Source organism: Dipodomys merriami, unplaced genomic scaffold (assembly GCF_024711535.1).
Source record: "Dipodomys merriami isolate MVZ:Mamm:240054 unplaced genomic scaffold, mDipMer1.0.p SCAF_2, whole genome shotgun sequence".
NCBI lineage: Eukaryota > Metazoa > Chordata > Mammalia > Rodentia > Heteromyidae > Dipodomys > Dipodomys merriami.
The window spans coordinates 40,733,011-40,757,459 of NW_027203381.1; the positions used below are offsets into that span (position 1 = coordinate 40,733,011).

The following is a 24,449-nucleotide window of genomic DNA, read 5'->3' on the forward strand; positions in this document are numbered from 1 at the left end:
TATCTCACTATGTAGTCTAGGCTGGTTTTAAAACTTGTGAACTTTCTGCCTTAGACCTCCAAGTGCTGGGATTACAGGCATGGGCCAGTATGCTCTACTCAAGTACTACTACTCTACTCAATATATCACACTGAAAAGGTCATGTACAGAAAAGCATATCAGTTATGAGAATGCTTGAGAATCCCAAATTATGTCTAAAATAATAACAGATACTAATTATACTAAGCAATTCATGAGGCCTTGGGTTCAATCCTCAGTGCATGCACATACTAGGGGTGTCTACACCCCACACACTCCCCCAATGCTAAGGAAGCAATAACATCCCCATAGCTTTGCCTGTTCAGCTGTTTCTGTAAATTAAATCATACATACAGTGTATGATCTTTTGCCTGCTTTTTCTTCCCCACTTGACATTGTGCCTTAGCTTTTTATTGTGGAGATGGGCATCAAAACTGCAGGCTAAGCAAGTGCCCTGACACTGAGAGACACCCCCATTCCATTTGGCACAATATTTTAAAGGTCCATCCTTATGGTAGCATCTATCAGTTCTGGACTTGACTTTGGTGGATGTACAGTATTTCTTTGTGTAGATATATCACATTTTATTTATCAGTTGATAGACATGTGGGTGGTTTCTACTTTACCACTAGAACAATGGCATAATGGACATTTGCATATAGTTTTTACCTGAGTGTACTTTTTGGGGGAAGGATTCTTGGTCAGATGGTAATTATGTTTAGCCCTTTGAGAAACTACTATTAGAATTTTGCACATTTGTTTTACATTTTCAAGTGCAACATATATAGCTCTCCACATGACTGTCAACCCTTGTTATCACCTGACTTTTTTTGGCAGTGCTCTTACAGAATGTGAATTAGAAGTTTTAATCACGATATTCTGTCAAAACCAAAATGTAAACTAATAGCTTGATGTTTAAAAATTTCTTTTATGCAAGTTGGGCACCAGTGGCTCACACCTGTAATCCTAGTGACTCAGGAAGCTGACATTTGAGGATCCCAGTTTGAGGCCAGCCCAGACAGAAAAATGCATGAGACCCTTATCTCTAATTAGCCAGCAAATAGTCAGAAGTGGAGATGTGGCTCGAGTGATAGAACACCAGCTTGATCAAAAAAGCCAAGTGATAGCATGAGACCCTGAGTTCAAGCCCCAGGACCAGCACCAAAACAAAAAAGTGTCATCTGTAGTTTGATTCTGCTTTTTCAGAAATTCATTACTATTCTTGCGTGCTCCCCAAATTTAAGCCACTTTAGGGGAAGTGGACTAAGAAGGTAGGTGACTAAATCTTTTTTTTGGGGGGGGAGGAGGGGGGTCTGGTTGTCGGGCCTGAACTCTGGGCCTGGGTGCTGTCCCTCAGCTCTTCAGTTCCAGGCTAGCGCTCTATCACTTGAGCCACAGCACCACTTCGCGGCTTTTTTTTTTTTTTTTTTTTTGCTTATGTGGTTCTGAGGAATCGAACCCAGAGCCTCATGCATGCAAGGCAAGCGCTCTACCATGGAGCCACCTTCCCAGCCTGGTGACTAAATCTTAAGGGTAGGACTCTTGTAAATAAAATTTGTGCCCTTATGAAGGCATTCTGAGAGTATAGCTAATCAGAAGTGGTCCACTCCAGATATCCCAGCACTTTGACCTTGAACTTTCTAGCCTGTAGGACAGTGTAACACAAATATCCAATGTTTAAAAGCCACACAGTCCACAATGTTGTGTTATAATATGCCCAAGCTGCATTTCACAAATTTATGAGTGAGAAAGTCAAGCAATACACAGATTATAGCAAAGGAAGAGGGGAGGAGAGAGAAAGAGGAGGACAGCCCGCTGCAAAGATCATAGCTGACTGCCAGCTACATTTACATAATTTGAAGAACCATTAACATTTGCTACTTCAGGAATAAAACTTGGGTACTGACCATGCCAGCATTTGAACTCAGTGCTTCTCACTCACATTCAGCTTGCTTGCTTGTGGTTGGCACTCTACCACTTGAGTCATGCCTTCAGCTTAGCTTTTTGCAAGTGTAAGGCCAGAGTTCAAACCCTGAGTACCAGCAATAAATAGTATACATGTGAATTCTGGATCACTTCAGATTTTAGGCTTTCAAATTAGGGATGCTCAATCTGTATAATATGAAATGCTTTTTTTTTTTTTTAAAGTTCCTTTCCTTATATACTATATCCTGGAAGCCAGCTTCATGCATCTTTGCATCCTTCATACCTTAATAGTTCAAAACAATAAATGAATTCAATTTTATCAAAAACTGAAATATATCAGTGGTGCATACATATAAATCCAGCTACACGGGAGACTGAAGCTAGATAATCATGAATTGTGGCCAGCCTGGGCTACTTAGTAAGACTTCCACCTCACAAAAACTCAAGTGTGTGTGTATAGTGTAAATCTGTGTAAATATATAAATCCATTGCACATAGGATGTCATTCTATTGAGAATAAATTGTGACACATTCACATATAGAGCCCTGAAAAATAACTGATTTTTGAGGGTATTTCTGATATTTGATAAAAACAAGTTATTGTTATGTATGTACATTCGTCTGTACATGCACTTCATTAGTGTCAAATAAAAAATATAACCATACATATCTATGGTTGTGAATTTCATGAATTAACTATAATGGGAGATTCATTTTCAAGTGTTGATTCTTTGACCTGAAGGACAAATTATTCTCAAGTTGTTTCTTCACACAGTATCTAGCTCTGAGAAGGAAAGTTATTTCTGCAACCCAAGCAATTAGCACACTGTCAGTAACAGACTAGGAATAGAGTCAAATTTAACTGGGAAAAAAAAAATACTAATTTGTAAGCCATCTACCCATTCCAGTAAGTCCCTTTTAAGCATATCCTGGAATTATTTCTAGCTCTGTCTCTTTAGTTTGTTATTGTCATCATCAAATATTTATCTAGTCTTATCTATAGAGCATTATAGATACAAATGGATAAAGTAGGATTTTTTCCCATTATTTTTACTTCCTTCTCTCCCCCTTTCTTTCCATCCTCTCAAGCCCTTGTTTTCTTGCTATCTTGAACCCAGCAAATACACACATTTCATAAAACAATATTTACATGTAATATTCATGGTGAGGTATGCTCTCATTTTCTAGTATATTCTGTTCTTTTAACTATCTTGTTTTTATTTTCAAAATCAAAGTGAGAAAATGCAAAACTTTATTCTTAAATCTGGGGATGAATTCAAGGAATTTATTAGATTTCTACTTTTATACACAAAATATTACTTAAAAAAACACTCCAAAAAGGGTGAAAAAGTACAGCAGTGGAGCACACTGGACATTGATTAGTGAACTATGCAACTTGTAGGTGGAGATGGGAGGAAATGTACTTATCACGTGAAGCATATAAACATAACCCTACTGTATATCCTCTCTAAAATAATAATTTTTTAAATTCCAAAATGTATTTTTGAGATTAATAATACATTGCAACTTACAGTTTGAAAAATAACTGAAATTGCAAATACTAGAAAATTCCTCTTGTCTATGACAGTTGTCACATTTAGTTACAGTAACTTCTTTACCTGTAGACCACAGCACCATGAAAACCAGGAACAAAGTTGCTGGCTAAATTGAAGCTCTTAAAAAGCTTCAGGGCTGGGAAGGTGACTCAGTGGTAGAGGGCTTGCTTGCATGCATGAGGCCCTGGATCCGATTCCCTAGCACCACATAAACAGAAGCCAGGTGGAGCTGTGGCTCAAGTGGTAGAGCATGCGCCTTGAGCCGAAGAGCTCAGGGACAGCGCCCAGACCCAGAGTTCAGGCCCCACTACCAACAAAAACAAAACAAAAAAAACGCAATGCAGGGCACCAGTGGCTCAAGCCTGTAATCCTAGCTACTCAGGAGGCTAAGATCTGAGGATCGAGGTTCAAAGCCAACCCCAGCTGGAAAGTCTGAGACTCTTATCTCCAATAAACCACCAGAAAACAGGAAGTGGCGCTGTGGTTCAAGTGGTAGAGCATTAGCCTTGTGCTGAAGAGCTGAGGGACAGTGCCCAGTCCCACCAGAGTTCAAGCCCCACGACCAACAAAAAAAAAAAACACTTATCAGGACACTGTCAGCTCACACCTGTAATCCTAGCTACTCAAAAGGCTAAGATTTGAGGATTCTAGTTTGAAGCTAGTCCAGGCAGGAAAGTCTGATTTTTATCACCAATTAACCAACAAAAAGCCAGAAGTGGAGCCGTGGTTCAAGTGAGAGTGCCAGCTTTGAGCAAAAAATGCTATGGGACAGCACCTAGGCCCTGAGCTCAAGATCTAATACTAGCACATACAACACAATACTGTGCCCAACACTTGAAACTTAGTCTAGCAGGCTCAACCTTAGGTAGAACATTCATACAAATCAAGTGTGGGAGAAAATTCTGCAGCATCTGTGAGTCAGAACATCTGTTAAAGCAGTTTCCCCTGCATAACTCAGGATAAAGATGATTAAAATAAAAAAAAAGGCCTCAGTTACTCTGAGCTAATGTAGCACTTGTCACAAGGCAAGCACTCAACGTTTTAAAACTTAATTTGGAGTCAGGACAATTTGCAAGGTCAGGTGACAATGAACACCTAGGGAATTTGCTATTTTAGCTCCAGTTCTCATTGAAAAAGTGTTTTGACCCTAACTTATTCTCAGAACCAACCCAACCCAAGATACAGAATAGCAGCAAATGTTCCTTTTCTAATCGCGTCAGCAATGATAACCAGTACAGTCAAAATTGCTCTATATAATTGCTTTTATTGTCTTGCTTTTAACTTTCATTTCTGAGTAAAAGATTGATAGCTCTATTTTCATGGGTTTTGTGGTTTAAAAAAAAAAACAATGCGGGGCTGGGAAGGTGGCTCAGTGGTAGAGTGCTTGCCTTGCATGCCTGAGGCCCTGGGTTCGATTCCTCAGCACCACATAAGCAGAAAAAGCCGGAAGTGGCGCTGTGGCTCAAGTGGTAGAGCGCTAGCCTTGAGCTGAAGAGCTGAGGGACAGCGCCCAGGCCCAGAGTTCAGGCCCCATGACCGGACCAAACAAAAAAAGCAATGCTTTTTACTTTTTTCATATGTACTATAAGGCTGTAGATTATGCAACTGCTCTTTGTCCCTATTGCCAGTATTGAAAATCTAGGAGACTTGAAGTGGTGTTGTGGCTCAAGTGGTAGAACGCTTGCCTTAAGCTGAAGAGCTGAGGGACAGAACCCAGGCCCAGAATTCAAGTCCCAAGACTGACAAAAAAATATATAAAATGAAAATTTAGGAGACATTTTAAAATTACTTTTGAATACTGTTGTGCTAAAAAGAACTGTGAAAGGCAAGAATACTTTACCTGTGAGTTTTCTGTACATATTTGTGCTGATTCTGGGACTTGAACTCAGAGTCTGGGTGCTTGAGCTTTATTTCTCAAGGCTTAAGAGTCGATTCATGAAGCCAGGAGCCAGTGGCTCACGCCTAGCTACTCAGGAGGCTGAGATTTGAGGATCACGGTTCTAAGCCAGAAAAGTTCATGAGACTTTTGTCTCCAATAAACGCTGTAGCTCAAGTGGTAAAGTGCTTGCCTTGAGCTGAAGAGCTGAGAGACAGCACCCAGGCCTAGAGTTCAAGCTCCACAACCAACAACAAAAAGAGCATTACTATCATGCACTCTGGAAAAATCTCACAAGCAATTATGGCACAGCTAGCCGAGGGCACTAGCCTCCCTGATAGTATTTATGTAACTTTTAATGTGCTTCCATAAGTTTGTTGTAAAACCACCTGAACATTAAAATGCCATATTCAAAAAAGAAAAAAAAAAGAGATTGGGGACAGGAATGTGGCTTAGTAGTGTGGAATGTTTGCCTAGTATGCATGAGGCTCTGGGTTCAATTCCTCTGTACCACATAGATAAAATTTTTTTAAAGGGCTGGGAAGGTGGCTCAGTGGTAGACCGCTTGCCTTGCAGGCCTGAGGCCCTGGGTTCGATTCCTCAGCACGACATAAGCAAAAAGAAAAAAGCCGGAAGTGGCACTGTGGCTCAAGTAGCCTTGAGCTGAAGAGCTGAGGGACAGCATCCAGGCCCAGACTGGACCTCCTCCTCCCCCCAAAAAAAGGAAAAAAAATTTTTAAAGATGAATTGTGTGGTTATAACAAGTTGTTATACAATATTCAACTGCCAGTAAAAACCCAAACATCCTTACTTTTGTTCATGAATTTTAGAAAATAAGGCTTAAGTCAGTAAGCAAGCGCTATTAAAATTACTTAGAATCAGTCGTTATACAGTAATAATTTGAAATACACTATTTTCAATGCAGATGCATCTCTCTATGGTGAATCTATTTGGGGAGGATGGGAGATCACAGTGTGTAATGATACCAGTGTCACCAGGTGCCAGCGGCTCATGCCTGTAATCCTAGCTTCTTGAGAGGCCGAGATTGGGAGCATATATAAAAAAAGATGGCAGTGGACTGGGAATGTGGCTTAGTGGCAGAGTGCTTGCCTAGCATGCATGAGGCCCTGGGTTGGATTCCTCAGCACCACATAAACAGAAAAGGCCAGAAAGGGTGCTGTGACTCAAGTGGTAGGGTGCTAGCCTTGAGCAAAAAGCAGCTCAGGGACAGTGCCCAGGCCCTGAGTTCAAGCTCCAGGACTGGCAAAAAAAAGAAAAGGCAGCAACCTTTACAAGAAATTGTATACTATGAAACATACTTTCCTCTAACTTTAACCAATTATAACAAACCACTCATTAATGATTAGAATGCATTGCTTGCTATCACATAAAGCAGGTTTTTCCCATTTTGCTCTAAAAGGACTCTTTATAAAAATACTTGAAAAAGTAACCACTAATAGCTATATTCCACATTAAGAGGTTTCCACACAGCTCACATATAATTATCTAGTGGACATTATCTAGGGTTTCAACTTGAAAGTATACAAAATTATTCTAATGAGAACTTATAAAAAAAACAGAAAAAAGTAATAATGACTATTAAATCACCGACTTATGATTTCAAAGAAAACTATCAATTATTACCAAATAAACAGAACTTATTTTATCAGTAAGTAGGTTACACACAATGGAATCAGATGGAAGCAACAAAATGTGTATTGAAAATATACTAAATAAAGAACTGGGAAGGTGGCTCAGTGGTAGAGTGCTTGCCTGGCATGCATGAGGCCCTAGGTTCAATTCCTCAGCACCACATAAGCAGAAATAGCCAGAAGTGGTGCTGTGGCTCAAGTGGTAGAAAGCTAGCCCTGAGCTGAAGAACTGAGGAACAGTGACCAGGCCAAGTTCAAGCCTCATGACTGACAAAAAAGAAAAGAAAAAATGTGAAATAAAAGGTCTATATTCTATATATTGTCTTCTACCTTGTTATAATTTTATGAATATAAGGAACTACTAAAACTTTAACTTGATATCAATAGACAACTCAGTCCCACATGTTTATTTTAAAAACTGACAAACAAAAGCCTGTACAAAAAATATCCCAAATCAATGATCATTTTCCAACAATAATCTTCAGAGACATTATCGCCTAGGACCCCCTCTTCCTCTGCCACGGCCACGTCCTCTTCCTCTACCTCGGCCTCGGCCTCTTCCTGCAACTGAGAAAAGGGAAAAAGAAGAAAAAAAGAAATTAAACTCTCTTCTTTCTTTCTTGTTATTTGGAAGTGGCTAAGCTTTGTAGCCCAGGCTGGCTACACAAGATCCTTCAGACCCCTTGAGTACTGGATTACAGGCTGGGATTTACAGCAAATTAAATTCTTTTCTGCACTAATATTACTTGGCCACCAAAAACAGGATGTAAACACATTTCTTCCCACACCCTTATAACTCTTAATTAGCAGCTAACAAAAATTTAATTCAACATCTCTCTAATGTGTTAGATCTCAGAGCATACCCCATACACCATCATGAAAAACCAAGAACTAGGGAGACAATTACAATGCTTTGTTCACTTAAGTTTGCTGAGAAATAGGTTTAGAATTTTCTTTTGGTCAGTTGTGAGGCCTGGACTCTGGGCCTGCATGCTGTCCCTCAGCTCTTCAGCTCAAGGCTAAGGCTCTACCACTTGAGTCACAGTGCCACTTCTGACTTTTTCTGCTTATGTGGTGCTGAGGAATCGAACCCAGCGCCTCATGCTGCAAGGCAAGCTCTACCACCTTCCCAGCCCTTATAAGTATTTTTATTTTACACCTTATCTTAAATTTACCACAACTGCAATACATATGATTTGGACCTCACACCCAAGATAACAGATACTTTATCAAAGGAACAACATGAATCATGTATTAACGGTTTTATTGAATAAAACCTGAACGTTAATCAAATTCAATAATGTTTAGGTGGGCCTTTTTTTGGTTGTTTTTATTTTATTTTATTTTATTTTGGTCGGTCATGGGGCTTGAACTCTTGAGTCTGGGCACTGTCACTCAGCTCTGGTTTTCTGATGGTTAATTGTTGGTATGAATCTCATGGCAAGGCGCTTGGTGGTTCATGCCTGCAATCCTAGCTACTCAGGAGGCTGAAATCTGAGGGTGATGGCTCAAAGCCAGCTGGGCAGGAAGGTCCCTGAGACTCTTATCTCTGATTAACCACCAGAAAGCCAGAAGTAGCACTGTGGCTGGCACTGTGGCTCAAGTGGTAAAGCACTGCCTTGAGCTAAGAGCTCAGGGACAGCTCCTAGGTCCAGAGTTCAAGCCCCCTGCCTGACAAAAAAATAAAAGAAGAAAAAAAAAAGAGTCTGATGATGGACTTTCCTTGCCTGGTCTGGCTTTTAACGGTGATCCTCAGATCTCAGCTTGAGTAACTATGATTACAGGCATGAGTCACTGGTGTCCGGCACTGTTTTTGCTATTATTAGTCTCACAGTACTAGTATTTTTGACTACATTTTTCATTTGCTCTGCTTTTTCAGCTAGTTGTAGGCAGCCTTGCTCTTTACAGGTCATTTGGAAATGGATGGCCCCGAGTTCAAGTCCCATGACCAACAAAAATAAAAAAGCAAAACAAACAAAAAAACCCCCTATGCCCTAAAAAAACCCTACACCCTAATAGCATAGGGAGCTATTAAAAAACAATCAGGAGTAAGGTGTGGCTCAAAAGATGCGTAAGAGGCTTTGAGTTCAAACTTGGTACTAGTAAAAATAAAAATAAAGAAAATAAAAATAGACCCAAACAAAGATGCTTATAACTATGTTAGAATGGAAGGTTGGTCAAGAACAATTCCTACCCTGTATAACCTCTTGAAACTTGAGAAAGAAAAAAGAACAGTTCTCAGGCAAAATAAGACCAGAACAAAAAAAGTTAGAGAAAAATAAGAACAAAATGGTAAAAATCAGAAAATCAGAGGGAAAGATCAATTATAAATTCCAGGGGGGAAAAAAAGAACAGACCAAACAAATGCAAAGAAATTAAGCCAGGCACCAGTAACTCTTGCCTGTAATTCTAGCTACTCAGGAGGCTGAGATCTGAGGATCACAGTTTGACACTAGCCTGGGCAGGCAAGTCTGTCAGACTCTTATCTCCAACTAACCACCAGAAAACCAGAAGTGGTGCTGTGGCTCAAGTGATAGCCTTGAGCACAGAGGCTCAGGGACAGTGCCTAGTTCAAGAACCAGCAAAAAAAAAAAAAAAAAAAAAAAGGGATAGGAGGGAATATCAAAGTTAAGCTTTACAGTTTTCTTAGCTCTAAGAGACAATATATAAAACAAAAAGACCTACCTCGTACCCAGAGCAAAGTAAAGAAAAAAGAAAGGGAAGGAACTAGATGTGAAACCATTTTTATTAAGGAATAAAGTTGATCCCCAATCTTCCAGTGTGGGAATGGTGAGAGACCAGGACATATACCAAAGGAGAGGGAACATAAATAAGAACATTATCAATCTTAATAAGGAATAACAGGAGCTATAATAAATATGTATTCATGGCAAACAAAATATGAGCAATTTTAAATAAAATGTGGTTTGGAAAATGTATTTTAAATAACAGATAAGGTTTAAGTATGCTACAGAAGGAAACATTTATGAGCCAGGCACCAATGGCTCATGTCTGTAATCCTAGTACTTGGGAAGCTGGCATCTGAGGATCCAGTTAAAAGCCAGCCCAAGGGGCTGGGAAGGTGGCTCAGTGGTAGAGCGCTTGCCTTGCATGCTTGAGGCCCTGGGTTCAATTCTTCAGTACCACATAAGCAAAAAAAGAAAAAAGCCGGAAGTGGCGCTGTGGCTCAAGTGGTAGAGCACTAGCCTTGAGCTGAAGAGCTGAGGGACAGCGCCCAGGCCCAGAGTTCAGGCCTCACGACCGGAAAAAAAAAAAAAAAAAAAAAAAACCACGAGTTAAGCCGGGCACTGGTGGCTCACGCCTGTAATCCTAGCTACTCAGGAGGCTGAGATCTGAGGATCGCGGTTCAAAGCCAGCCCGGGCAGGAGAGACAACCGTGAGACTCCTATCTCCAATAAACCACCAGAAAACCAGAAGTGGCGCTGTAGCTCAAGTGGTAGAGTGCTCGCCTTGAGCTGAAGAGCTGAGGGACAGCGCCCAGGCCCAGAGTTCAAGCCCCACGGCCGACCAAAAAAAAAAAAAAAAAAAAAAAAGCCAGCCCAGGTAGGGAAGTCCATGTGACTCTTATCTTCAGTTAACCACCAAAAAGCCAGAAGTGGAGCTGTGGCTCAAGTGATAGAGCACTAGCCTTGAGCACAAAAAACTTAGTGATAATACCCAGACCCTAAGTTCAAGCCCCAACACAAAACAAAACAACCACTCAAATCCTCCAAACTTACCAGCTTCTCTTTTCTTAGATTTCACCTTAGGTTCAACATCCACAAGAAGTGTATCCAGAGGTAAACTGTCCGGTAGAATAAAATATCGAATATTATTTCCTCGAATACTTAATGTTTCCAGCTGTACAGGTTCTCTGTTCTTCAGGGTCATTTTCACGGCTTTAAGGTGTGTATTCATGCTGACATCTACACCTAAAAGGGAAAAGGGCAATTATTATCGTAACTGTAATCACAGTATCAAACCACATTTGACACTCTATTCTCTAAGAGTACTGTCGGTTCTGCTAGAAAACAAGTAACAGAGTTTAGCATATATACTGATATAGGAATATCAATATAATTAGCACTCTTTCATAATTTTCCTAACTGTGCTAGTTTTACACAGCTAAGCATGTTTACAGAAGTAAATAAAGCAAGCCCTGGAAGAAATCTGCCTGTCACATATGCTTTATGCACATTACCAGTTTGGATGGCTTCAATACCACAATTCTCCCCTAGTCTCTAACTTCACCATACTGCATTCCATCAAACTATGTTTATCTTTGTTTCTGAAGTCCTACAGGCCCTGCAGTATTTTTCCTTACCAAGAGACTTAAAATCTCTTTCCTTTCTGTCCCTGTCTTTATTGTTTTTTTCTTCAGATGGGTCTTCACTACGTAGCTCAGGCTAGCCTGGATTGCTACAAAGCCAAGGCCAGCCTTGAACTTGCTATCCTCTCACCATAGCCTCCTAAGTGCTGGGATGACTGCCATGAAATACATGTGTGCATGGCTTAACATTTCTTTTTAAAGGTTAATCCAGGGGCTGGGAAGGTGGCCCAGTGGTAGAGTGCTTGCCTTGCATGCATGAGGCCCTGGGTTCGATTCCTCAGCACCATATAAGCAAAAAGCCGGAAGTGGTGCTGTAGCTCAAGTGGTAGAGCGCTAGCCTTGAGCTGAAGAACTGAGGGACAGCGCCCAGGCCCAGAGTTCAGGCCCCACAACCGGACCCAAAAAAAAAAAAAAAAAAAAAAAAAAAAAAAAATAAAGGTTAATCCAGGGCCTCTTACATACTACGAGGTGCTGCATTGCTGAGCTGCATCCCCAACCCTTATACAATTGCTTTTTCCTAATTAAACCTTTTTTTTTTTTTGGTGCCAGTCCTGGGTCTCAAACTCTGGGCATGGGCACTGTCCCTGAGCTGCTTTTGCTCAAGACTAGTACTCTATCACTTGAGCCACAGCGCCACTTCTGGCTTTTTCTGTGTATGTGTATGTGGTACTCAGGAATCAGTACAGAGCTACCTTCCCAGCCCTAAGCCATTATTTTTAGGAGGTTTTACAAAATACAAACTAAGGTTTTTCCTCATGAATATACAGCATTTTAGAAGCAACTGATTTTTGGAGCCTTTACCAAGTTATATTTTAACAAACAAGAGTAACTAAAGACATACTCAATTTTTTTCCTCTGAAAGTTAATAGCTGGGCACCAGAAGCTCATGCCTTTAATCCTAGCTACTCAAGAGGTGAAATCTGAGGATCAAGGTTTGAAGCCAGTCTGGGAAAGAAAGTCTGTGTGTGAGATTCTCATCTCCAAGTAAAAACTAAAATAAATAAACTAAAAAAACAAAATAGCTAAGGGACAGTACCCCTCCTTGAGTTTAATTCCATTCTGGCACAGACAAAAAAAAAAAAAAAAAGTTCATGTGCAAGGGCCAGATGTAGTAGTACCCACCTATGGTTCCAAGTGAGTGGTGGAGATGGAAGGATTCTGTTTCAGGGCCAATTAAGATAAAAGCTGGCAAGAAAGCCGGGCGCTGGTGGCTCACATCTATAATCCTAGCTACTCAAGAGGCTGAGATCTGAGGATTATGGTTCAAAGCCAGCCCTGGCAGGAAAGTCCATGAGACTCTTATCTCCAATTAACCACCAGAAAACTGCAAGTGGCTCTGTGGCTCAAGTGGTAAAGTGTTCCCCTTGAGCTGAAGAGTTCAGATGTTACCTAGGTCCAGATTCAAGCCCCATGACCAACCCCCCCACCCCAAAAAACAAGCTGGTAAAACATAATCTATAAAACAAGATGAGAACAGTGGAGCATGCCTGTAATTTCTGCTTTCCAGGAAGCAGAAGGTGGGGTGGGGGTGGGAGGTGGAAGTCCTCAGGAAGCCTAGGGCAAAAGCAATACTCTTATATGAAAATGAACAGCTAGGGGCTTGGCTCAAGACAATGGCTCTTGAGTTCAAACTTGGCATCACCTCACCCTCCAAAAAAAGTTAAGATCAGAAAGCATGAGCTTTCTCAAGCTTCCTAAAATGTTCAGTATTTCTAAACCTTTCTTCTTTTCCTTTTTTTTTTTTTTTTTTTTTTGGGGGGGGGGGTGGTGGTCATGGGGCCTGAACTCTGGGCTTAGGCTCTGTCCCTTCAGCTCAAGGCTAGTGCTCTACCACGTGAGCCACAGCACCACTTCTGGCCATTTCTGCTTATGTGGTCCTGAGGAATCGAACCCAGGGCCTCAGGCATGCAAGACAAGCGCTCTACCACTGAGCTGCCTTCCCAGCCCACCTCTCTTCTTTTCTAATCAAAGGAAGTATTCTGTACATTCTATCTTCACCATCTCTTGAATAATCCTGATATATGCAGGTAATGAGGAAATAAAAGAGCCTAAAGTTCTTAGATTCTATGAACCTCACTAGGTTGTTTTGATATAATCCTCACCGTACAATACTATGACTATTGCCACTGTGATAACTAAATGAGTAAGTGTTCACAGTTTTGCTAGTTCACAGGAGATACGTAAGATTTCTTACAGTGATTGTCAGTGGAGAGAACTGTATTATTATTTTTTGGGGGGGGTCCGGTTGTGGGGCCTGAACTCTGAGCCTGGGCCCTGTCCCTCAGCTCTTCAGCTCAAGGCTAGCACTCTACCACTTGAGCCACAGCGCTACTTCCAGCTTTTTTCTTTTTGCTTATGTGGTGCTGAGGAATCAAACCCAGGGCCTCATGCACGCAAGGCAAGTGCTCTACCACTGAGCCACCTTCCTAGCCCAGAACTGTATTTTTTAAAAAATAATTTTGCCTCTTCTCCATTTAAGTGTCCATTGTATGTCTGATAAAAACTTGTATTACCCTTACAAACAGGTGCAAACAATAAATCCTCTTTTGCAGCCCAGAATTCATTGTTGACTATGAGTTTTTGGTACACGTAAGAATGAATATGATTCCTACAATAGCTGGCAATAATGAAGGTTTGTTAACTTATGCAGGTTGACTCTGAGAATAGAGTTGATATAAAAGCTAAAAAACAGGGCTGGGAAGGTGGCTCAGTGGTAGAGCGCTTGCCTTGCATGCTTGAGGCCCTGGGTTCGATTCCTCAGCACCACATAAGCAAAAAAGAAAAAAAAGCCGGAAGTGGCGCTGTGACTCAAGTGGTAGAGTGCTAGCCTTGAGCTGAAGAGCTGAGGGACAGCGCCCAGACCCAGAGTTCAGGCCCCACAACCGGACCCAAAAACAAAAAAAAACAAAAGCTAAAAAACAAAAAAACCCAAAACTTGTGTTACACATATTCCTAAAATCCCATAAGTATTGATTTAGTGTACCTCTCTGGAGAGGGATTTTTTTGCTGGTCTTGAGCTCAGAGCCTGAGTTCTATCCCTGAATCTCTCTGTGCTCAAAGCTAGTGCTCAACCACTTGAGACACAGAGCCACTTTGGGCCTTTTCTCAGTAGTTTATTGGAAATAAGAGTCTCACAGACTTTCCTGCCTGGGCTGACTTTGAACTGCAATCCTCAGATCTCAACCTCCTGAGTAGCTATGATTATAGGCATGAGCCACTGTGCCTGGCTTCTAGAGAGATTTTAATGGGACAGCAATAACACTTCCTAGACATGGTTATGGTGAGCCTTATTTTGTACTGATTTCCTTTCACAATTGGCATTGAAAAATTTTAATATATTCAAAAATAGTTTCCATTTATTAAACTCTATTTGTCTTGCTGTACTCAAGACTGGTTCTGTCAAAAATTACTTATAGCCAGGCGCTGGTGGCTCACGCCTGTAATCCTAGCTACTCAGGAGGCTGAGATCTGAGGATCGCGGTTCAAAGCCAGCCCGGGCAGGAGAGACCGTGAGACTCCTATCTCCAATAAACCACCAGAAAACCGGAAGTGGCACTGTAGCTCAAGTGGTAGAGCGCTCGCTTTGAGCTGAAGAGCTGAGGGACAGCGCCCAGGCCCAGAGTTCAAGCCCCACGACCGACAAAAAAAAAAAAATTACTTATAAATTTTCTATTTTAGAACATAGGAACGTATAGTAAACTAGTATTTTCTCTCATTTGGTTCTTTTGAAATTTTGCAATTTTTTTTTTTGGGGGGGCGTTATCTACTATAAGCAAAGAAAATACTCCCAAAATGTTATGCTGACAATATCCTTAGGTAATGGTTTCCTAATTTCTCCTTCATTTCCCACCCAGTATAATTTCATATGGAAACCTTGTCCTTTGTCCTCAAAAACTTCACAATCTAATAGGGAATACAAAATTGCAATAAAATGTACTTTTGGAAAAAGCAACATTCTAATCAAAGAATATATATAAGCAAAGGTATAAAAGCAAGAAAGAGGGGCTGGGAAGATGGCTCAGTGGTAGAGCGCTTGCCTTGCATGCATGAGGCCCTGGGTTTGATTCCTCAGCACCACATAAGCAAAATGAAAAAAGCCAGAAGTGGCGCTGTGGCTCAAGTGGTAGAGTGCTAGCCTTGAGCTGAAGAGCTGAGGGACAGCGCCCAAGCCCAGAGTTCAGGCCCCACAACCGGACCCAAAAAAAAAAAAACAATAAAAGCAAGAAATAATCTGGCCAATTCTGTGTGGTTATAGTAACTACTGAATTCTGGTAAGGCTTAAGACCAATTAAATGATTCATAAATAATTCAGATAGAAAGAATGAGGATCTATACTTCAGCAAATAACCAGAAAAGACTTATGGAAGAGATTAAGGGGGAAACACCTATACAAACCCCCAAATGAAAACAAAATTCTCCTATAAAAAAAGAGTTCAACCTCACAGAAGATGTTTGTTGTAATAACAACAGTGATATTTGCTAGGAAGTAAAATGTTGAGTTCAATCCCTAGTAGTACTAAACAAAACAAAAACAGTATTATCTGTCAGGCACTGGTGGCTCACACCTGTAATCCTAGCTACTCAGGAGGATGAGATCTGAGGATCACAGTTCAAAGCCAGCCCATGAGATTTTTTTTTTTTTTTGGGGGGTCCGGTCGTGGGGCCTGAACTCTGGGCCTGGGCGCTGTCCCTCAGCTCTTCAGCTCAAGGTTAGTGCTCTACCACTTGAGCCACAGCGCCACTTCCGGCTTTTTTCTTTTTGCTTATGTGGTGCTGAGGAATCAAACCCAGGGCCTCAGGCATGCAAGGCTAGCACTCTACCACTGAGCCACCTTCCCAGCCCCTCAGCCCGTGAGATTCTTATCTCCAATAAACCACTCGAAAACCAGAAGTGGTGCTGTGGCTCAAGCGGTAGAGCGCTTGCCTTGAGCTGAAGAGCTGAGGGACAGCGCTCAAGCCCCACGGCCGACCAAAACAAACAAACAAACCAGTATAATCATACCTGTAATTGTTCCATGGACCTGTGTTCCATTCTTCAATTCAATGGTTACAGTTTCATGACTCAATTTCATCAAAAATCTATTTAAAAAGATAACAAACAGAATGTTAGCATATATAAAGATGTCATCTGGAAGTCTGAATCTCTAAACCATTACACAACTTAATCTCAGACTTTCAAGGTCTTAGACTCATTTTAGGTCACAAAAAAGAAATTAAGAACTAAAATTGGTAGTATAGGATTCACATACTTAATGATAGGTAGAAATAATCTCTTCTATACCGCTCTTAATTATATACTAAGATCTTAATTATATAATAAGATTTATATATATATTACATTATACTTTAATTACTTCTGTAACATGTAGTTCTCCCTCAGCAGTTCACATTGGAGATATTTCCTAACAATATATATTCCAAGAGCTGGATACTCTACTATCCACAAATGTTATAATATAGATGTAGATGGACAATTTTCAATTTTTTTTGTTATTACAACAAACTTATTTATACAAGCCTTCACCAACACTGGTTACTAATAATCTTCCAAATTTTTGCCTGGACTACAATCCTATTGGTGCTTCTCTTTGCTAATTGGATGAAAACAGATGCATACACCAATGCTCAGCCATTGGTGAGATGAAATTTTACATACTTCTTTTCCCATGCTGGCTTCAAACTGCATTCTCTGGACCCTCCCTCCCCCAATACCTAGGATGACAAGTTTGAATAGTATTCAGTTTCTTTTATGAACTGCACATTCATAATAGTCACACCTCTAATTAAGTTTTTATTTTCTACCAGTGATTATTCATTCAAGTGTGTGGTTTCTTTAGTCCTACATGTATTTTTTCTTTTTTTGAAATTGTTTTGCTATGTTGCCCAGACTCAAAATCCTAAACTCAAATGTTCTTCCTCAGTTTTCCAAGTGTTTGGGAATATAGACACATACCTTCATACCAGGATTTTTCTTTTCTTTACATTTTTAATAGCTAAATTTGTCAATCCATTCAAAATTGATTTCTGTAAGATGTGAGGTACAAATTTGCCTTTATTCTTTTCCCCAGTTAAACAGCCAGCTGTTTCAATAATGTAAAATGAATAACCTGTTTCTCATTTCATCTAGATTTATTCTTCCTTATGGTTGTTTTATGAAATACTGCAAAGGAAGAAAAGTTAAAGCGTTCACAATTATTAAATATTGTCATTTCTTCCCCTCTACCTCAAAGCATACATGTTGTTGCTATCATGTGAAAGTTAAGTTGCAGACATTATCTTTCCTGTGCACACTATAGTTTGAAATCAGGGCTAATGCTTCCTAGGCTGGCACAGGTTTGTGCCTAAGCCATGAGCTGCCTAAGCTTCCCATCTTCACTGGAATCACAAGAACATGCCTACAACATACACTACTGCATCCAGCTTTACCCTGTGTAGATGCCATCTTGCAGAATTTTTGCCTAGGTTGGTCTGGAATCCTGATTCTCCTGTTCTTGGACTTCTAAGCAACTCCCAAGTACAACTATAGTCTTGAGTCTCCAGTATTTGGCTCTTAGCACAGGGTTTTGTTTTTTGTTCTTTTTTTTGAGGAGCTGAACTCAAGGCTGGCTATGTTCCAAGCAGGTTCTATTGATTTATGTTTAATTGGCCTGGAAAGCATTCCTATTTGTGGTTCCCTGTGCATCACTGAGCCCAACCATCATGCTTCACTGGTAGTTGGAATAGGTAGGTTGATAAAGTGTTATGAAAGTTTTACACATAAGCTGGCCTTAAACTGTAATTTCCAGATGTTTACTTCCCTAGTAGTCCTGGCATGTTTTGTGTTTTTTTTTGTTTTGTTTTGTTTTTGGTGCTGGTCCTGGGTCTGGAATTCAGGGCCTGGATGCTGTTACTAAGCTCTTCTACTCAAGGCTAGCATTCTATTCCCTGAGCCACAGCTCCACCTACTTCTGTTTATTCTGGTGGTTAACTGGCAAAGAGTCTCATGGACTTTCCTGCCAGGGTTAGCTTTGAACCACCATCCTTAAATCTCAGTCTCCTGAGTAGTAAGGGATAACAAGCATCTATTAACTGGTGACTAGCTGGCATGTATTTTCTAATGAGAACACTGGCCCATATTACCATACCACAAGTATACATAAGGAAACAATAATCCTAAAAATGAATCTACAATGGATATTGAAACATATTTACTTTGTATACTCTACCACAGTGTCTATCATACTAAATGTAGTATGTACTACTACCTATTCTAATGCCCCACTACACTACACTGTTACGAATAAGTATCAGGACAATTAAATGTCTAGATTGAAATAGACATTAAATACTGGCTGAACCCTTAAATATGTATTTTAATGTTTTCGTTTCTTTCATGCATGTGTTTCTAACGCATTTATAAGATTATTTCTTTGTTGCTTTGTATGTCCCTCCCCCACAGTGTAACCCCCGCTTTCACTATATTTGATGTCAGTATAACATGTGGAGGAGATGGGGACAAACAAGTTGTTTAAGGATTCAGGTGGACCTGTTGCAACAATGAGAAGTACAAAATGTCATGTCAAAACCAGCTTTACAATGTCGCTGTGGGGGGGGAGGGGGGTATAATTGGGTGGGGGGAGGGGGGAAGCGGGGAAGGGAGGTGAAGGGTAAACAAAGGAGGAGGCTGCAATGCTTGGTAAGAAATGTATGCATTATCCTGCCCATGTAATTGTAGCCCCTCTGTACAGTATGTTCTCAAATAAAATAAAATAAAATTTAAAAAAAAAAATAAATACTGGCTGAATGTTTCCGTAACTAAAGGGAAGCTAAGCTAATCTATTTTTTAGTGTATGAATTACCATGACAAAAGGAGAAATTACATGGTTTCAAATATACTAGCCCCCAAACTTCTGCCCTGAGTTCAAGCCTCAGTTACTGGTACACACTTACATCTGTAACACACAATTTACCAAAATTCATTATTTCACTCCTAAACATAAATGTTAAGAGGTTGTACAAGGGTGTAGAGCACAGCTCACATAGCACACTAACAGCCTAGCAAGCTAAATTTTAAACCACACATATACACACAAAAAGTTAGAAGGCTTATAACACAGACAACTAGGTGTGACAACACACGTTTAATCTCAGTATTTAGAAGATGAAGATGGAAAGATCCAGAGTCCAAGACCAGCCTGGACTATATACTAGAACCTAGTCTCAGAAAAACAAGAGCTGGGTATGTAGTCAGTGGTACAACACTTGCTCCAGGCCCTAAGTTTAGTCCCAAGGTAATGAAGAGGGGTATATATTTATGGTTTGAGGGCACACAAAGTTTAATAGTACAGAGAAAGGGCACACAAGGTTTAATAGTACACAGAAGGGAAGAACCAGAAAGGAAAAGGCTAGAAAATAAAGATTTCTTACAAATAAGCTTGTGTTCATTAACAGGCTCATTAACAGTATTAAATACACAAACAGCAGAAAAAATATGTAACAAGATTAATATCAGGATATACAAAGAACTCACACCTACAACTCAATGATAAAAAGACACACAAGCTCAGGAGGGTGACCTGGTATCTCATGCTTATAATTCTAGCTGCTGAAGAGGCTAAGATCTGAGGATCAGTTTAAAGCCAGCCTGAGCAGGAAAGTCTAAGAGATACTCATATCCAATTAACCATCAAAAAGCCAGAAGTGGAGCTGTGGTTTAGGTAGTAGAGTGTCAACCTTTGAGTACAAAAACTCTGGGACAGTACCCAGGCGGAGGTCAAGCCTCAGAATTGGCAAACACACACGGGTGCTCGCGCGCACACACACACACACGCACAATTCTGACTATGGTGGCATATATGTGCCTGTAACCCTAGCACAGTGGAAGCTGAAACGGGTAGATCATAAATTCAAGGTCAGCGTGAGTAATTTAACAGATGCTTGTCTTAAAAAAGGGGGGGGGGGCTGGGAAGGTGGCTCAGCAGTAGAGCACTTGCCTTGCATGCCTGAGGCCCTGGGTTTGATTCCTCAGCACCACATAAGCAAAACGAAAAAAGCCAGAAGTGGCATTGTGGCTCAAGTGGTAGAGCACTAGCCTTGAGCTGAAGAGCTGAGGGACAGCGCCCAGGCCCAGAGTTCAGGCCCCACGACCGGACCCCCCTCCCCAAAAAAAGACTGACAACAAATGCTACTAATGTAGAACAGCTGTATTCTAATATATTGTTGGTGAAAGTAGTTTTAAACAAAAGCCTACAATGTTTAAACTAAAGGACTACTAGCAAGCAAAAAAATAGATAAAGCAAAACTAGGGAATAAATTCCTGATGCCTTCCATGGTATAGCTGAATCTCAAAAGCATGCTGAGTAAAAGAAATTATATATATATACATATATATATATAGAGAGAGAGAGAGAGAGAGTGTACAAACCTCACAATTCCAAATGAGAAATTCTAGTACAGACACAGTAATCCCTGGTTGCCTCTGTAACTAGAGTTTGAATGCAAAGAGTTTGAGGAAACTCGAGTTTTTTCTTTTTAATGACATGTATGTATCTTGTTCATATGTTGTGCTGAGCATCAAATCCTCAAGTTTGAGCATTCTACCTAGCACTGAGTTATATACCTCTCCCATGTCACCCCAATACTATAGATTTTGAGGAAGGTTTGAGTTACAGTGGTGTGTAAGGCTTTCAATGTTGGGAACTGTACACTGCATTTCACCGTTTAATTATTTTTCCTGAAAAGGGAAAATAAACCCAGTACGCACAAGGTTCCAAGTTCAGTTCTCATCACCACAACCACAGTGAAGTAGGGGCTGAGGGGTATAAGTTGAGCTCCCTTCCCCCCAAAAGGAGCCCAAATCTTAATCATGATGACCGGGTTTCTCACCCCCTCTAAGCCACAGAACCAAACAGATTTACTACATTTATCTGATGAATCTTTTAATGTGTAAATCTTTTCTTTTTTTTTTTAATTGTGAAAATATAGTACAGAGGGGTTTCAATTACATGGGCAAGGCAATGAGTACATTTCTTATCAAGCATTGTAGCCTCCTCCTTTGTTTCCCCTTTTCTTCTTACTATAAGTTACATACTAAATACTCAGAAAGATGGTGTCCTTTCAACAACAAATACACACTATTTAGAACACAAAGAAACCCAAACAACTGGACAATGTGATATCAGATAAAATTGACCAACCTGGCCATTTCCCATTTGTTAGGAAGATCGGGAGTCAAGGCTACTACCTCCCAGGTTTTTAGAGAAAGGATGAAGTTTACAGTTCCCATAAACTGAGACACAGAAGAAAGCCTGTTGAAAATCCGACTGTTTCGTAACAAGGCAAAATAAATCCCCCCCAAAAGATGCTTTGTTTCTATACGGTACTGAGGACAGAAAACGGGATTAAGCGAGAAAAACTCAATCCAAACTACTATTGCATAAACCTGCAAACTGTGATTCAACGAACAGATGAAGAACTTGCACAGGTGAACTGTCTCTGGGAACGTGGCAGAGCCCTGACCTAGCCCTGGCCCGGGGTTTGATCCCCAGCACGGCACAACAAGACTACAATGAATCGCCTTCTTTAGACAGTCACCCCGAACAAGGCATTTGCTTGTTTCCGTTTTTCCAACACACTGTCGTATCTATTCATCACAGGTTAATGTCGTCCCCCTCTGATCTGAAGCATCCAACGGACAGGTGGCGTTATTCCCAGGTGAAGGCCCGCAGCGTCTGGTGCGACTCGGGGTGGGGGGGGAGCCGGTGAGTAACCCACCGCGGGCTCGCGCGCCGGGCGCGGCCCCTTTCGGGCCTCGGGACACGGTCGGGCTTCCGTTTTCTCTTTCGGGGAAGACATTCGGAAGGTCCCAGCCCCGAAGCCCGCGCTCTGGAACCGCCCCCGCGTCTCCAAGATGGGCACCAGAGCGGCGGGCGCGGGAGGCCGTTAGCAGGCCGCACGCACGCGGCTTTCCCGCCTCTCATCCCCCGGGCGGCCCAGCTTCCCGCGCCGGCCCCAACTCCCCCTTCGCGGCCTGCAGCCCGCGTAAGTAACGTGTTTACCTGACGAGCTTCATCCTGGCCGCACCGTCGCCGTTTCGGTCCGATGATATAGGAAGAAAAACCCTAACAATCTGACCAGATGAATGGCCGGAAGGACCGACTCCACGGGCGAGGGACGGAAAGAGCGCGCGGACGCCGGCGGACGGACGGCGTTTCCGCCCAAGCCGCGCTGGGCCGCGCTCGCTTCCGGCCGCGAGGTCGGGAGAGCGGCCTCTAGTGACGGGAGGACCACCTTTGTAACCACTGAGGTCTACCTGGTGGTGGACCCCGCTAGGCCCGGCGCCCTCAGCTTTCCACCCAACTGCCCCCCGCTACAACTTCCTCGGGAGCCAGAGGGAGTCTGAGAGACACCTCAAGGAGTATTCTAATTCTGCTCCCACTCCAGGAGCCTTAGCATTCACGGAAGGTACCTTTCATGGTACTCAGCGATTCATTCAAAGCACCGCTGTGTCCTGGCTTCCGGGCGACCAGCATCACTGTCTGTCTGCTTCCCAGCTGGCATGCCTGTCCTTTGCTTGGGAATCTGCTCTATATTGGAGTGCTTCTGAGCTTACTGCTCTTCTTCCTTGCTTCTTGTAGACTATCTCCTCGAAACTTGCTATCTCCCGTCAGAAATCGTGTATGTTGTAAGGCCAAGCTTATTACATTTTCGTGGGCCTGGGCTGGGAATGTGGCTTAGTGGTACAGTTCTTGCCCTGGGTTCCATTCCTCTGTACCACATAAACAGAAAAAGCCAGAAGTGGCCCTATGGCTCAAGTGGTAGAGTGCTAGCCCTTGAGCAAAAAAGCAGCTCAGGAGGCTGAGATCTGAGGGTCACGGTTCAAAGCCAGCCTGGGCAGGGAAGTCCCTGAGACGTTTATTCCAATTGACCACCAAAAAACCGGAAGTGGTGCTGTGGCTCAAGTGGTAGAATGTTCGCCTTGAGCTGAAGAATTCAGGGACAGTGCCCAGTTCCACAGGACTGGCAAAAAAATTTTAAAAAAAATTTTTTTTAAATTAGTGTGCATATGGCTCATATAGAAAAACCAAAATGAAAATTCTGTCTCAGTTGTTGAGGGGCCTGAGTACCCCCATTTTATTTTATTTTATTTTATTTTGGGTCCGGTCGTGGGGCCTGAACTCTGGGCCTGGGCACTGTCCCTCAGCTCTTCAGCTCAAGGCTAGCGCTCTACCACTTGAGCCACAGCACCACTTCCAGCTTTTTTCTTTTTGCTTATGTGGTGCTGGGAATCGAACCCAGGGCCTCGAGCATGCAAGGCAAGCGCTCTACCACTGAGCCAACTTCCCAGCCCCTGAGTACCCCCATTTTAAACAAGAAATTCAATTAATGAAATTTCCCTAGTCCATAGACCACAATTTCAGTATCAAGGCTGCAATGAATATTTGAGTACTGCCTTCTCAACATTTACCCCTCAGCCTTTCTGAAGTTCCTAATATTCTTGTGGTGACCCATGTGATCCTAGTGATGCTGACTACCCTTTTTATAAATTATCACATTCCATTACTTGACCACTATTGTCATGGGTATAAAGCTAATCCAATCAGGCTTTTTATGGAATACTATACTCTTTTAGTTGTGAATGGAATAATAGGCCCAGGAGCTGAGAACCTTCTTGGAACCAGGAGGGGAACCAGTTTTAGAGCATTTTGGGGTTTTATAAAAGTGATGTACATAGGGGTTACAGTTACATTGTCTTTCTGGACAATGTCACTCTTTCCCTTGTTCTCCCCCAGTCTTTTCCTCTCCCCACCCACCTATAAGTTGTATAATTTTCAACATACTGTTTAATGAGTACCACTTCTGCATTTGTTCACTCTTTGCACCTCCATTTCTGTGTCCCCCTTACTCTCTCAAATACATACAACAAAAGGAAAACAAAATTAAGAAAAAACCTCATTTCTACTTCTTGGAGTTGATTTCCTTAAATATTATTTTAGATGATCAGAGGCACATAGGCATTGAGTCTTTGTGCTGGTCTCCTCAGAATATCCTCCTTTGGTCTCAATGTGTGTAAATGCCTAGAGCATTGTATAATTTATCATGTCCCACTGTAT

General features: G+C 41.6%; 1 protein-coding gene, 1 non-coding gene and 1 pseudogene across 2 annotated transcripts; 1 reads left to right on the forward strand and 2 right to left on the reverse strand.

Annotated features, from left to right (window-relative positions):
- Window positions 1-7,408: 7,408 nt before the first annotated feature.
- On the reverse strand, window positions 7,409-22,526 carry Snrpd1 (small nuclear ribonucleoprotein D1 polypeptide). The gene is made up of 4 exons (XM_070029456.1): window positions 22,395-22,526; window positions 16,361-16,437; window positions 10,769-10,960; window positions 7,409-7,595 (listed from the first exon to the last, which is right to left on the reverse strand). Exons 1-4 carry the CDS (start codon window positions 22,406-22,408, stop codon window positions 7,519-7,521), a joined length of 360 nt encoding a protein of 119 aa, XP_069885557.1. The 5' UTR covers window positions 22,409-22,526; the 3' UTR covers window positions 7,409-7,518.
- On the forward strand, window positions 13,858-13,962 carry LOC138832701 (small nucleolar RNA SNORA40; annotated as a pseudogene).
- A 1,078-nt stretch (window positions 22,527-23,604) lies between the features above and the next one.
- Trnaa-ugc (transfer RNA alanine (anticodon UGC)) lies at window positions 23,605-23,684 on the reverse strand. Its single transcript has one exon. It is a non-coding gene; the product is annotated as a tRNA-Ala (tRNA).
- Window positions 23,685-24,449: the final 765 nt, after the last annotated feature.

What these genes read in the sequence shown, in the direction of transcription:
- Snrpd1 (XM_070029456.1), bottom strand. An exon ending in GGTCCATGGAACAATTACAG is followed by an intron (nt 10,961 to 16,360) that starts GTATGATTATAC and finishes TTTCCCTTTTAG; the next exon opens with GTGTAGATGTCAGCATGAAT. An exon ending in ATCTAAGAAAAGAGAAGCTG is followed by an intron (nt 7,596 to 10,768) that starts GTAAGTTTGGAG and finishes CCCTTTTCTCAG; the next exon opens with TTGCAGGAAGAGGCCGAGGC.